This window comes from Ictidomys tridecemlineatus, chromosome 7 (assembly GCF_052094955.1).
Source record: "Ictidomys tridecemlineatus isolate mIctTri1 chromosome 7, mIctTri1.hap1, whole genome shotgun sequence".
NCBI classification, from domain to species: domain Eukaryota; kingdom Metazoa; phylum Chordata; class Mammalia; order Rodentia; family Sciuridae; genus Ictidomys; species Ictidomys tridecemlineatus.
Window position 1 is genome coordinate 32,432,272 of NC_135483.1, and position 15,417 is coordinate 32,447,688.

The following is a 15,417-nucleotide window of genomic DNA, read 5'->3' on the forward strand; positions in this document are numbered from 1 at the left end:
AAATGCTATGAACCACCTTAAAAATATCATCATAACAATATTGCTTCTGGAATTTTTAAAAATATTAAATGTAGCTAATTTAAAAAACAAATGTTAAATAAATATAAGATTCTTCAAATTAATTTTCATGTATAAATAAGAACACATTATTTGACTTTAAATTATTGAGGATTATATTAATTTATCATTATATTAAACATAGAAGAGTAGTTGGCCTAGGGTAAACTATAATTTATGCTTTTATTTTTAATAAATCATATTTCTTAACTACGAAGAGAAAACTGATCTTATAGAAAAAATATTAGTTGATGCCTAAAATACAACTGATGAATTACATTCAAGTTGGGATAAAGAATAACAGGTAGAAAAAGTATATGAACTACACAGTTAAAACCAAATTTGAGTTGAATTTCTCAGAGAAAATCCCTAAGGAATTATTCACTGATTAACTTGAAATCTGTCTGCATATGCCTTTTGCTACTCTTATTAAAACTACATAAAATTGTCTTATGAGGATAGTACCTTAATAGGTTTTGTTCTCTGCATGTTTTCATGGAGAGTAACTAAAATTTTTCTCTTAAACTTAGTAAGAATTATTTACAACTATCCATAAAGAAGTACTGAGAATTTTAGAGAAGTAATATAAGTTAGAATGTGAACTGTAGTTTTTTTAAAAACCTAGGCTAGCATTCAATTAGATTCCATACAAAGCTTTGTAATCACTTTATTGAAACTTCAGGAATATAGCTAAGAAGTATATAGCATATGCTCATATGTTGAGGCTTTAGATATCATCCCAGTTATTTCAAATTAGCAATAAATAATACTTTCCATGACTTAGCTATGTGAACTTGGGAAGGTTATTTATTTTAGTAACCTGCACCAGGAACCCATTGGGGAGACACCTTTATCCCTGTGCTACTGTATAACAGTACTTTTATTTATTAAATGATTTTTTTTCAGGAATAAGACTTTATATTTAAAAACACAGAGCTCTACAGTGGACTCCATAATTGATATTTTAAATCAAAATAAGGAAGTAAAGAATGGAAATACAAGCTAAGCACCCCTCAACAAAAAGAGAGGGATGATGTTAAAAATTTTAATCTGAGAAACTGTTAGTATAGAAACTAATAATAATTTAATCAATCTATCAATCTATCTATCTATCTATCTATCTATCTATCTATCTGTGCCCTTTACTAAAGAGGAATCCTCTATAATTCTTTTTTCTGCCTTTAAAGAAGATCAACCTAGGGATGATAGGGAGATAGGTCACCCAGCAAGACAATTCGACATCAGGAAATAATTTGTAGAAATACAAAATAGCATTTTGTTTTGGACCCTTTAAAAAAATTGTACTTTCATGACTTGATTATATTTTAGAATAAGCTGACTACATAATTCCAGCAATAGAAAATAGAATGATAGGATTTGTTAGAACCTGTAAGAAGCTTTACAAAAATGTCAAATGATTTAGTCTCTAAATTGATCTTTTTTTTTTTTTTTTTTTTTGTACCATGGATCAAACTCAGGGGCACTCGGCCATTGAGCCACATCTCCAGTCCTATTTTTTTGTATTTTTATTTAAAGACAGTGTCTCACTGAGTTGCTTAGCACCTTACTCTTGCTAAGGCTGGCTTTGAACTTGATATCTTCCTGCCTCAGTCTCTGGAGCCTCTAGGATTACAGGCCTGAGCCACCACGCCTGGCTAAATTTGTCTCCATTTTTTGATAACAGTACTTATGTCTGGCTTCGAGCTAAAACTGTAATTAAGAAATTCAACTCCAATTATCTAAAAGTGAATTTCACAATCTGCTTAGGTTAGATAACTAGTTTTGAAGCTTTAGTTTATATCAGAAACTCCCAACAGGGACCCCAACCAGAGAATTTTGATTCCACAGGTCTGGAGACAGCCCAGAGAACTGCTTCCAAAACATCCAGGTGATGAAGATGCTACTGCTCCGAAACTATAAAAACCATTACTTTACAGAATACATAAGAAATTTTATTTCTTAGTATAATTAGTTCTTTGCTAATACATAGAATTTTATTCCCAACTTAACAATGGTTGGTGTCAAAAGTTACGCAATTTTGAGGACTTAAACATTCATTTATCCATAAATTGGAGTGGAATCCAAATTTATTTCAGAGAAAAATATTCTTATCTATGCTTATAGTATTTCTTTGGTTGATAGCCCTGTAATAAAATTCTGTCAAGAATCATTGTTATTGCTTCTAATGAAATTGTTTTTAATTGTATGAGCAATGTAAATCATATAGCTGATAATTTCCTTTCTGCATTTGCTGGTGTTAGGAAGTTCAAGGTCAAAACACATGCCTCACAAGACACAGGTGTATAATAGCTCACACTATGTATTTTGTCCACAAACTTCACTTCGGAATTTAATATGTTTTGTCCTGACTTTATTTTCTCTTGATATATCATCTTCTGCTTTCACACTATTATTTAGAGTATCATGTGTAATACAGTACACATGATACTCATGATATACAATCCTGTCATGAATCAAAAACAATTTGAAAACAAAGGACATGAAGAGAAAGGGCAATGAAGTAAGTCTTTATTTTCTTCTTTGCTAGAATTCATACCTCAACTTATTCCCAAAAAAAGTAGCTCAAAAAATTCTTACTAAAAGATCTTTTCAATTACTAATCATACTTCAATAGTATATAATTTGTTTCAGTAACTCAATAGTAAGCCATATTTAACTAAAATCTATAAAGAAAACAATTAGTAAGAAATCAAAGAAGATAATAATTCTTCCTAAACATTTTTGAGAGGTTTCAGATTTTATAAAATGAAAAAGTCTGTTTATTGTTCAGATCTTTAATGTCCTATACTATATACTAATCTTTTTTAATAAGTCAAAGTCTATCCCTAAGAGCTAATATACAAACACAAAAATTTTAACACTTAATAATATCATGGGGCCACTGCTGTTTGTGTCTGACTAATCTGTATTCAGTAGTATGAAAGAATCTAATGGCTTCATATGATTAATTGATTATTTTACAACTTTTAAAAAGAAAAATGTCTTGCCTTTGAATGGTAATCTTGTTCCAGTCTGGAATCTGATCCGGCTACCTGTTTGTATTTGTTAATTTTCATTTGGCGATTTCTCTCCTCTATATCCATAGCACCTATCGAGTAGAAAAAAACCCATAAAATTAATGTTTAGTTCTTTTTATCTGACTCCTACTTATAGGATGCATAAAAGAAGAAATGATAGACTAATATATTACTTTCACCCAAAGTAGTATATACAAATTAAATGTCATTATTTTTTAGATTTATTCAAAGTTTGAAATTTGGTAAATGTAAGTATGATTTTGAAATATGTAAAAATAATTTTAATCTAGATAAAATGTAAACTGATTTAAGGAAAGACAGTAAATCTTCCAAAATAGATAGAAAACATTTTCTGGTACATCTACATCCAGGAAAATATATTAGATAACATACATATTTGATAACAATAACAGTATAAGAACTTTGACTTTTAATTCATCAAGATTTATTCAGTGATGACAAAGTTTTCAGTAAGCCAAACTGGGTTCAAATACAAGTTTAGGAACTATTATCATAAAATTTAGGCCATATATTTAAGCAGGTTATTCCAGAACATACAAGTGGATCCATTTATAAAGAAGTTTTTAATTAGAATTTTCTAGAACTAGAATCCAGAAAGAGGCCCTTGGAATACTACTCCTGCAAACATAAGATGGCCAGTAAAGGCACAAAGTATTACTGAAATCAATTTTAAAAAAATAGGTGCAAGGAGATGAAAATGGAAAGGGTGAACCTATCATTAAACAATATCAATGGCCTGTGTAACTTGTTCAACCTCAAAACCAATCAATTATAGAAATCAAAGGGTCTTTGAAAACTTTGGTTGGAATATGAGCTAAATTCAGTTAGCAAATCCTAGCAAATATGAAAAATCTTAAAAGTATATTTATAATTTTTATTAAGAGATTTTGTAGGAAAATTCAATTTCTCATAAATACATATAACGGAAGAACAAAAATCTCAATTATATACTATACATTTATGTAGTAGAAAAAATAAGCTTAATAGGTTTAAAAGATTAGCCATAATAAAATGTCATTGTGTAAATTCACAAACACTGTGTATTCAGGTAAAAATGTACCTTTTACCAGATGTATATAACCCCTTATTTTAAAGCTGCAATAAAGTTATTCAGACAAAAGTGTATCTATTAAAAAATGAATATTTTAATACTTACGTGATTTAAAAAATAGCAACAAAGAAGAATGGAATTGAAAATATTCTAGCATAATTAGAGGTTACAGTATCCTCTTCTGAACCAATATTTTAATTTTTTAATATTTTAATTTTTAAATATTACTCCCTGCCCTGCAAAAATGTTGCTGTATATTAGATAATTCTTGCTAGTTACAAATAGTAAGTAAAAACTGATTAATTGAAGTAATATAAAAAGAAAATATCTTGAAATAAATAAGAAAATCTTGGATAACCATTTGTATAGAGTTCACATAATATGACTTCTAAATATGCCAGTAAATTTGACTCAACTATTTAATAAGTAGTTAATAAACTATTAATAGCCATATTTTAATAACAATTTGATTGACTGTCAAATTTTAAAACAGAATATTAATATCATGCTAATATTAATCATAAAACCAGGTGAGTGCCTCCATGGTATAAATGTGAAATATAGTCAAGTATACCTATTAGTCTATAAAACTACAATTGTGGAATTGTTTGTACCTCAAGAGATATTTTCATAAAAATAAAAATATTTATTTTCTCCAATGACAAGAGAATAAAAAATATACTAGTTCAGCATCAAAAAATGTATGTATACAAAAAAGTATTAGCTAAACTGAGTGGGAGGTCCCCCAAACAACTTTCATTTTGCTATTACTGTAGAAAAATAAAGTGTCAAATATGAATAGTACTGGTTGATAAGGAAGTTTAGACACATACAGATATAGCTATATAGATATACACACAGACAAACATATACATGTTATGACAATTGGACCACTTTCTGGATGGCAACCTCCTACAGCAGCTCCATTAAGCTCTTTCTGATTACTAGATAATACACTTCCAGTAGCTGGCAAACTTTTTCTGCAAAGAGTTCAGTAGCAAATTCTGTAGACTTTCTGGAATTATTCAACCAGTTACTCTGCTACAATTCTGCTACTTGTAGCATGCAAGTAGCTGTAAACAGTGCATAAACAAATGAGTGAGCCTGTAGACAATGTACAAACAATAAAACCATATTTACAGAACAAGCATGGTGCAGGATTTGGACTTTTACACAATGACTTAATGTTGCTTGCAAACCTGCCTTTCTCCATAGTAATGGTTTTTAAATTAGGTAGAATAAGACTTATTTAACATCATTCATATTTAAAAGAACACTAGGAGACATAAGAATATTAATCTACATTTGCTATGTAAGCAAAGATGCAAATCAAGTGATATAACCATGTGAATATATCAATTAAACTCCAATTTGAAATAGATCTCTCATCTCCAGATCCAATTATCATTTATTGATGGTCCCCAAACAGAAAATTCCTGAATATAGCCTTAACTAATGAAATCTCAATGAGCCATTTTACTCAATAAACTTCAGTAAATATGCTTTTAATATATAGCTTTAAATTACTTTAGGAGAATATTCATTGGGCAAATAATAACCAAACAAGCCTCTTGAAAATTGTTTGGCTCATATGAAATCTTGTATTCCTTTTCTACATATTTATAACCCATTTCTGTTAAGAAAAAGTCTACAAAGAAAAACATTCTTAAGAGGAAGATCTCCTATGATACAGAAATCCATCTTAGAGAATTCTTCACTAGCAAGTGCATTTTTCTATGCTGGTCCTTTGCTCTACCTATGGAAAATAGTACAGAAATAGTATTTTGGTTTCATTAAGTTTTTTTTCCTCACTGGAATGAAAAACAACTTAAAGGAATCAATGCAAATAGAAGGGCTGTTTACTCATTGAGAAATGGACCACATAATTACTAAACTTTCTTTCAATTATTATCCTATGCCTACTCTATAAAAGGAAATTAAGTGATGAAGTGGAAGATTTTTGTTCTCTTTCTCTGAGTCACAGTACAAATTTGCATAGCCTGCAATACAAAATAATTACTTGACCACAGAACACTTACTAAATTTCCTCCCCACCTTTTATCTGTTAATTTCTTTCTGAAGTAGTCTCAGAATTTTCTAAGACATTTGGGGAAATGATGGTTATAGGTTTAGAAGGCAAATTTATTTAGGCATCTCTAAGGTTCATATTCTTCTGTGTGATAAACAATGGTTAAGATATCTTAGTGGTTTGATTCAGTTTTGAAATTTGAGTATACTTTAAAATTAGTCATTATATGTTTGAAAGCAAATAAAATATTAAATCACTTTCAAATTGTATTAAATGTGATTAAGAAGGTAATGTGACAATCAGATTTCTTGGACAAATACCTTTACAACAGAAGTTTGTATATTTGTGTCTATCCAAGTGATAATCTGTTAATGTATTAAGGTAATATTCATGTTATCTAAAAATCTTATAAGTATAAATTATTATCTAAGTAAACTAAGAAAATATTTTCCTGTTTCATAAATACCAAAAACAGCTCTGCATTTTTCAATATAAATATATATATATGTATATATATATATATGTTTATACAAATCCTCTTGAATTCCATTAGTTTTAGTATTTCTACAAGATAAACTGCATTTTATCAAAACTTATATTATTATTGGCTTTATTATAATGCATTTGAATTATTCATGGCCTTTTTTCTACTTTAAAAAATTTAAGCCACAGAACAAAAAGGTGTTAAATCTGAATGTTCTAGAATTTATAAATATCTCAAATTACTTGTTTTTCTCAAACTTAAAGCTCTTTATCCATTTTCAGGAACACGTTCATCCTAATTTAATGTGTTCCTTAAAATCATAACCTATATTCTGAAAGTTATTTATTTTGATACAAGCCATTTAAGAGGATTACTTTGTGTCTTGGACTATAACTCAATGGTAGAATGCTTGGGTTTAATCCCCGGCACCACACACACACACACACAGAGGTTTACTTGTTCTTAAATCAATAAACTAAGTCTATGATTATTTTGAACTTAAAAAAATATTTAATATATCCAGAAAGTTAAAGTCATATTGATGCAAAAAAAAGTTAACATATACATGGACTTCTAATTCAAAGACCTAGCTGAACATGTCCAAATTAGGTAGCATCAAGCCAGTGAATGTGTAAGAGTCAGCATTTGCATGTACAATACAAAGATCATCAGCTCACCTTCTGTGATTTCTATAGTACACTGCAAACAGTAATAGTTTTGATTTTGCTCTTCCAGATACACACACACACACACACACACACACACACACACACACACACACACACACACAATGCTCTTGTGGTCCCAGAGTAACTTCATCCCCTAAACTACTTTGAACAAAGTACACAGGTTTGGCAGTGCTGTGATTCACGATGAAGTTGAATACTGTAATACACAGGACTGCTAATTCAGTCATCTTGTAAAATTTAAACAAATACTCTCATCTTGGAATTTTAAGAGGGGAAACTATTAAGCCCAGTACAAAAACTCAAGAAAGAACCTTAAATTTTGTGAGAAATAAAAATTTAGAAACCCATCATTATAGACTAGTGGAATTCCAAGACTTTCTTATTTAAATTCAGAAAATGCATTAGGTACTATTCCGAATTCCACTAATTTAATGTTTTCTTCCATCATTAATTACATATTTGTCCTCAAGTTAAAATAAAAAGTACTTCCTTTAACTGAAATAAAAACTCTAAGCGCCAATCAGTTTTCTGAGGACCTCTGATGCAAATAATCACATCTGTAACTCTTTTGTTTGATTATTATGTCTTACAAACCAAAATCTATCTTGACATGATTTGAATATAGAAAACAAATTTATATTGTTCAAATTTGTAATAAAATAACATCTAGAACTTATGAAATAATCATTAAACATTTGTATTTTATAACTGAATTTATTCTAAATCATATCCTTTTTAAAGTGCATATTAAATATTTTCCAGTTAAGAATTAAAGATATTTGTGCCAATTTGAGCTTTATTTAAGAGTGAAAGAGTTCCAATCTCAAACTATTTCCTATTGAAGCTAACCAAATAATTTATAACAAAATAGACAAAATATAGAATTAATTAGTTTTCATAAAATACATGTAACGATAAAATAAATATACTCTGAATACTAAATCAAAATATTACTTGAGACTTTATTCTCATTGAAGCTCAACAAGTATATTACTTATATAGAAGAGACATATTTCAAAGCTAACTATTCCCCACCAAACCACTGAAGAAAGGAAAAAAATACTTTTGATAGTTATCCTAAAGAATTCCATTTTACAAACATTTTTCCTAATAAAAGTGAAAAGAAGAGAGATACAAATAACACATATTAAATGATCAAAGCTAAAAGAGTCAAATTATGTACTTTCCAAATGCTACATTGATCATTTAGATATGAACCAAAAAAATGCAATGAAGAAAAGGTATAATCAGTGTAGGCAGCTATTTGCATACAATTACAAAACAGAAAGCATGATTGTATTAAATTTTAAGGTTCATTGGAACAGACTTTAAAAGTAATAATGATTTCATTCAATAGTCAGAGAAATAAGTATGGAAATTATTAAATTAAAATGACTCATAAGAAAGAGTATGTAATATTTTATATCATATTTTTATTTTAAAAGGCAGTGCAATTCAGGAAGAAAAAATGGCTCGATTTTATCGAATGTTTAAGTATATGTTCAAGATATATTAACTGTAAAAAATTTTTTTCAGAATGGTAACAGCTGTTAAAAAAGTAAAACCCATTTGTGAAAAATTTTCAAAGTCTCTGCTGTACAACAGCACTGTTACTTAAAGATACAACACATTTGTATGTATATTAAAAGGATTTAAAGGGATCATATTTTAGAGCCTGAAATTCCACTTTCCACTATTTTCCCCAAAGAAATAAGTCAGTGTGCAAAGATGTAAATGCATTTATCCCACCATTATTGGGTAATTGTGAAATCCTGGGAAAAAACATCCTAATTGTGCAAGGATAGGTGACAAAATTAAAGATATTGTAACTTATAAGTATAAAAAATTAAGTGGAAAATGTGGAACGATAGTTTATAAACCATAACTGTGAAACTACACATATTCATGAAATACATGCCCATGATCTAGACAAAAGAGAAAGGGAGTAAAAACATTTGAAGGTTTACATATTGAAATGTTAGCAGCTATCATTATACATTTGAAGTAAGTATAAGTGCTATTTGGTTTCTATTTGTTAAATAAAATTTATGCAAAGAAGTTCATATTATCTCCACCTCTTCCCCCCCACCCCCAGCCTTTTGTACCAGGGAATGAACCTAGGGATGCTTAACCACTGAAACACATCCACAGCCCTATTTATTTTTTATTTTGAGACAGGTTCTCACCATGTTAGCTAGGGCCTTGCTAAATTACTGAGGCTGGCTTGAACTTTTAATCCTCATGCCTCAGCTTCCTAAATCACTGGAATTACAGGCATATGCCACCATAGCTGGCTCATCTTATCCATTTTGAAAATGATGTTTGCATTATGATCTGATAAAAATGTTTTGAAAGTCAAAGTAAAAGGCTTTTTAAAATACAGATGTGCAATTATTCATTACTCAGCTTAATAGAATGACATAATTTTGTTAAAGGAAGCATTTAGATATATTAATTGAAAGTATACGTAACAAAAAATACTTCCAACTGAACAAAATAGACTTTTCCAACTTATGAATATCGATACAAAAATTAATCTTGTATGTTTTTAAAGTTTCCACATTAGTATTTTCAAATATAGGATGAGAAATTATGTAACAATATTACATAATTTCTCATCCTATATTATGTAACAATATTTTTTAAAGGTATTCAAAAATCATCTGTCCACAATCACTTGCCTATAATGAATTTTCAGATATTCTTTTTTGGTGGTGCTGGGGATTGAACCCAGGGCTTTGTGCATGTAAGGCAAGCACTCTACCAACTGAGCTATATCCCAAAGCCTCAGAAATTGTTATATTAAAACTTCACATATCATATACTAGAACATCATTTAAATGAGTACCACTTTTTGCTAGATCAATCAATAACTAAACGTAGATATAAGGAATAATAAAAACTGAAACACATTAAACTGAGAAAAGCACAAAATAAATAGTTCATAAGACATACACAATACGTGCCAAATTACTTCAGTATTAGTATCAGGGCAAGCAGGGGTATTTAATTATGAATAGCAAGAAAAACATAATCTTAACTGTGCAGCTAACATAAGTTTTGAGAAATACTTATTTGCAAATTAATCAATTTTTAGAAATTTTCTATTGAGATCACTAGGAACTGACACATTTCAAATGAAAGAATATCATTTTGATTGTTTATAATGTGTTTGCTTATAAAATAATCTTTACTTTGCCTCCAAGAATTCAAGAAATTTGAAATTCATAAGTGACAAATGGAATTAGATGAAAAATAAGTGATCTAGAAATTAACAAAATTGTTATACTATTTGAGGCTCATGGTTATGATCTCTGGTCTTTTCAATTTGGTTCTAAACATTAACAATCTATTTTAGATATTAAGTTACTTGTTAATTCATGTACTTGTGTGATGTTTATCTTTTAATTCCTACCATATTCATTAAATAATACTTCAAGGGAGATGCTACAGACAAGTTTCATATTCCTTATAGTCAAAAAGAAACACACTTGAACTACTTTGGGACATAAGTATAACCTAGAAAACAGTGTAATATTGAAATCTAAATGCATTGAACAGACTAAACAAAATTGAATCATTTGGAAGATTAGATTTTAGCACCAGTTTATATTTCAACATTAAAAATCAGCATATATTTGACCCATGGGAGAAAATCAGGGTTTGTACTTGGAATGTGCAGTGGACATAATGAAGATAATCATGAAAGAATTGATGGGGTTTGCAACTACCCAGGTTCTGATTAATGGGTATATTTATAATACGTACCATTAAATAAAATCTTAAAAACAGCACTGCTTTAAAATGTAAGAGAGAAGATTTGGATTGGAATCTTAACTTAATAAATCATACACTACCTTTCTAGCCATTAAATTCCTCATCTGTAAGATGAATAGGTTTGAACCAGATACATTTTATGATTATCCATGCTGTAAAACTCTCTGGTTGGTTGATTTTGAAGTTAAGTGATACCTGGCATTTGTTGTGTTATATTACCATGCCAATTTCATTAATTGAGGTAAAGTGATCTAGAAATTCATAATGTGTTTGCCTTGTGATTGCATTCATTAAAATTCTCTTAATAAAATGTGCTGTGTGTGTGTGTTGTGTGCGTGTGTTATGTGTGCGTGTGTTATGTGTGCGTGTGTGTGTGTATGCCAATGTATTCCTTTATTCAAAATGGAATGAAGGCAGAAATTATGTAAGGAGACAAGGAGAGAAGGAAGAAGAAATAGAGAAAGTGTGAGCCAGAGCCTGGAAGACATAGAGACACAAATACAGATTATATTGAATAAAGTTCATTAAAGCAGGAACTTTAAAAGTTGATTAAAGCAATATTGTAGACAGTTGTATTAGGTTAAAATATAACTGTTTTACTATATACATTTTTTGTTGTGATGCACAGTGACATATTTTGGAGCAAAAACTACTAAGTTTCTAATAACTATTTTAGCTTGTTAGTCACAATTCCTGTGTCTTTGACATAACAAAATGTATTTTAGAATGTAAACTAAATTTTAAAATGAAAGTTCTTCAAAGAAGGAATACAAAGTCATTAATAAAATAGCTTCTAAGAAAAAGATTACATTTTTTTGGTGAAAGATGCAAAAGAAAAAATTGTTAAAAAGATACAAATGAGTCAGATTCATTAGGTTAAAAAACTATACACCATTTGTTATATGCTTTAGAATATTGTAACTTTCAGTGATGATTAAATATCTACATTAAGGGAGTTATAATTCACAAAGTAGCAAAAATTATTACCCTGTGCAAGTGCTACCCGCATCTTGTCATGTTTTGATATGAATTAACAATGATACATTATTTGTCAACTGGGTCCAAATTAACATAATCATAAGATATATTTCAATTACATTCATTATTATACATATTACAAGACTATGTAGAAGGCTTCAAAAGAGCATAATAGACATTTAAATGCATTTTCATTTTTACATTTTCATTTAGAAGTAGAATCAAAATATACTTAAGAATTGACAATGTTAATTTAAAAATTATGTAAAACTGAAAATATCCACATCATGTACAAAATGAGATAAGACCTATGATGAAAGGGGACTCATATGATTTTAATTATGTATACTGGAATTTAAAAAGTTGAGAATATTTCCTGTATTACAACAAAATACATATGCAAATACCCATGTGACATTAATGTTGTGATTTCCTACATCCCAATATTCTTTTAGCCTTATTATTGGTACTGTACTTTTAAAAACATTGTCAGAATATGCCTGTAACTTCATGACAGAGCTTTTGCCTATCATGTGTTAGGCCCTGGATTAAATTCCCAGCACCATAAAGAGAATAAAAAAGACTGTCATGGTTCCAAACACATGGCAAGATTTTGGAATTTTTAATTAGCTATTTTGCTGAGAAAAAAATGTGTTCATTTAAAGTTTTTTTCCATATCAAGAATCTAACAAACTCCAAAATATTAGTAGCCTTGTATTAAAAATGAAATGGTAATAGTGATAACCAAAATGCTTAACCTAAGTTATGTAACTAATAAAGAGGAAAACCCATACAATAGAATTCTTTCCCAAATTACTTCTTATGATATTGGATAATATTCATGTTGACTACTTCTACACTTTTTATTTCAATATTTTTAAGATTCCTATGAGACCTTACAGGTCAAATAAATTTAACTTAAATTCGATATGGTATTAAATTTGTAAGTTAATGATGAAAATAATATCTTAAACAGCATATGTCAAATAAGATTATAAAACTGACTGGGAAATTAAACTTGTGAAAACTTTTAGAGAAAAATTAAAATTTTAATAGTTAAATTAAGAAAAATCACTAAAATAATTTAAATTATGAATTCCAATTACAAATGCAAGTTTACAATGCAAGAATAAGAAAGAATTTGTAATAATGATTTCCTCTTTTTTTCCAGAGTTATCATCCTAGCAAAGGATTATACATTTGGGTTATGAATTGTAATAAAAAGAAGCTTGTGTAGCAATATTGTAATTGAAAGGAAAGAAGCATATTTTAATTTTAATAGTATCATTTTATCTATGTTGACTAAATATTTTATAATATGACATTTAATTTTTTAATCAAATTAGGATCATCATTAAGTTGGAATAATTATTTACAATAAAAAGGAAATATTTATGTATGGATTTGAAATAGTACTCTTGCTCAGGCAATAAATTGTGTTTTTCCCAAAGATTTTGCTGATGATTGTAGTTGGTTTAAGGGTAAAAGAATAACTAACTATACAAAGAAACAAATTTCATGTAGTATTGTTATACTACAATTCAAATGTATTTATCCTAAATGTTTCACCAATAAGGAAATATATTAAAATGTTGCTTCTCAAAATTCAAAATTAAGATGAATAAAAATCAAATGAGGTTACACTTAGAGGAAGAAATATGAAGATTAGATAAAGAGGAATCAAGAGAGACTAGACTAAGGTAGAGAAACTGTAGTGAATTTTAACCTTTCAGAAGTCCCAATGTCAATACTAGTTACATTAAAGATCCTTCATAAAGCTTGGCAGTAGATACAAGTTGACTTCCACTGACATTAAATCTCCCATTCTCTATTCCTCTCTTCTTGCTCTCATCCTTCCAGTATTTTGCTCTTCATACTTCCCTTTGCATAATGTGCCCCTTCTCTGCTTGGACTTCCTGCTTTTAACATTTCTACACCCTTCACTGTATCACAGGTAAGGCTCTATTTCATAAGATTAAGGATGGGTTCTGGCACAGAGCCAGAATGTTTCAGTTTAAATGTCAGCTTCAAATGTTTCAGGCAAGTTATTAAAGAGATCTTGTATGTCTTTGTAGCTGTTATACCCTCAGTATCTAGAAGGAAGCCTGGTACATCAATGTTTTGTGGATATTTGTTGAACAAAGGAAGTTTTAGTAAGTGAACTCTAAATTGACCAGAATAAGAATTTTAGGAATCACCTCTCCTTTATGTAAGCTAATTATGTTGCATCATAGTTTAATATGCCATAAACATAACTAAGGAATGATTTTAGTATAGAATACTCATATTTGCTGGATATGTGAATATTTTATGGAAGATTTTAATAGTCTCTGTCTTGAATTTTTATTTCAATCAATATATAAAGACATATATTTACATTATTAGCACACTAATCTAGAATTGACTAGAGCAAAAATGTATATTTTTGTATTAGAAAAATATTGAAGAGGAATTTGAATAGTTTGAAGAATTCATGATTGTACTAATAATATTAGCCACCTACTGCACACATTAGGAAAAATTTCTCTAACCTTTAACTTAATTCTGTATGAGAAAAATCATAGCTCACAGCCTTTTGCTTATTTTCCGTTTTTGGAATTTATTTGCTTGTTCTTGTAATGGAAAGGTTTTCATTTTGGCTGGTCATTAATTTTATTTTCTATAGATTATAAGACATATATAAATTATATATATATACCCTCTTTTAGTAATAAGGAAAAGGAGATGTGGAGAAATTAAGAGTCTTTTCAAAGATAATGTAGGTCTTAAGATCTTCATCCTTTACTGCTATACTGACATGTTTTTAAATAGATCAACCGGTAATAAAACATTTTTTACTGTTCTTTTTTTAAAAAAATATGATTCTATTTTGCTTTTAAATATGTTTAGAATTAGGTAGTTTGTCTTGGTTTTGGTACTACAGATGAACAACTAATGTGGTCAATTTGTATACTCTAATGCTGAGTTCTATGAAAAAATTTCTATTTTAAAATAATCCTAGAAATGGCTATTAGCCAAACCCCACACTAGTTGACTGTTTAGAGATTACTGATGTATTAAATGTAAGATTCAAAATCGTATTGCAAAACATATAGTTTTTTTTTGCTAGTAACAAACATAAATCATAAGTAAAGAGTAAATATATTTGCCTGAAAAATTTATCTTTTGGCATAATTTTAGTTCAGTGGTTAAAACAAAATAACTGCCATTCTTTGACTATCTTCTGTGGACAAAATTCTGTAACAAGTTCTTTAAACATATTACTTTCAGTGTTTTCACATTGCAAAAGATAT

At 28.9% G+C, this 15,417-nt stretch overlaps 1 protein-coding gene across 49 annotated transcripts in view; it reads right to left on the reverse strand.

Moving 5' to 3' along the window:
• The window catches only part of Rims2 (regulating synaptic membrane exocytosis 2), a 559,411-nt gene that overhangs the window by 127,911 nt on the left and 416,083 nt on the right, over positions 1-15,417 (reverse strand). For 37 of the 49 annotated variants that reach the window (XM_005316267.4, XM_005316266.4, XM_078016822.1 and 34 more), the window contains one exon: positions 3,066-3,166. The exons of the other annotated variants lie outside the window; for them this stretch is intronic. In XM_005316267.4, coding sequence (XP_005316324.2) covers positions 3,066-3,166 — 101 coding nt within the window. The remainder of the gene's footprint in view (positions 1-3,065; positions 3,167-15,417) is intronic. 49 annotated transcript variants of the gene reach the window in all.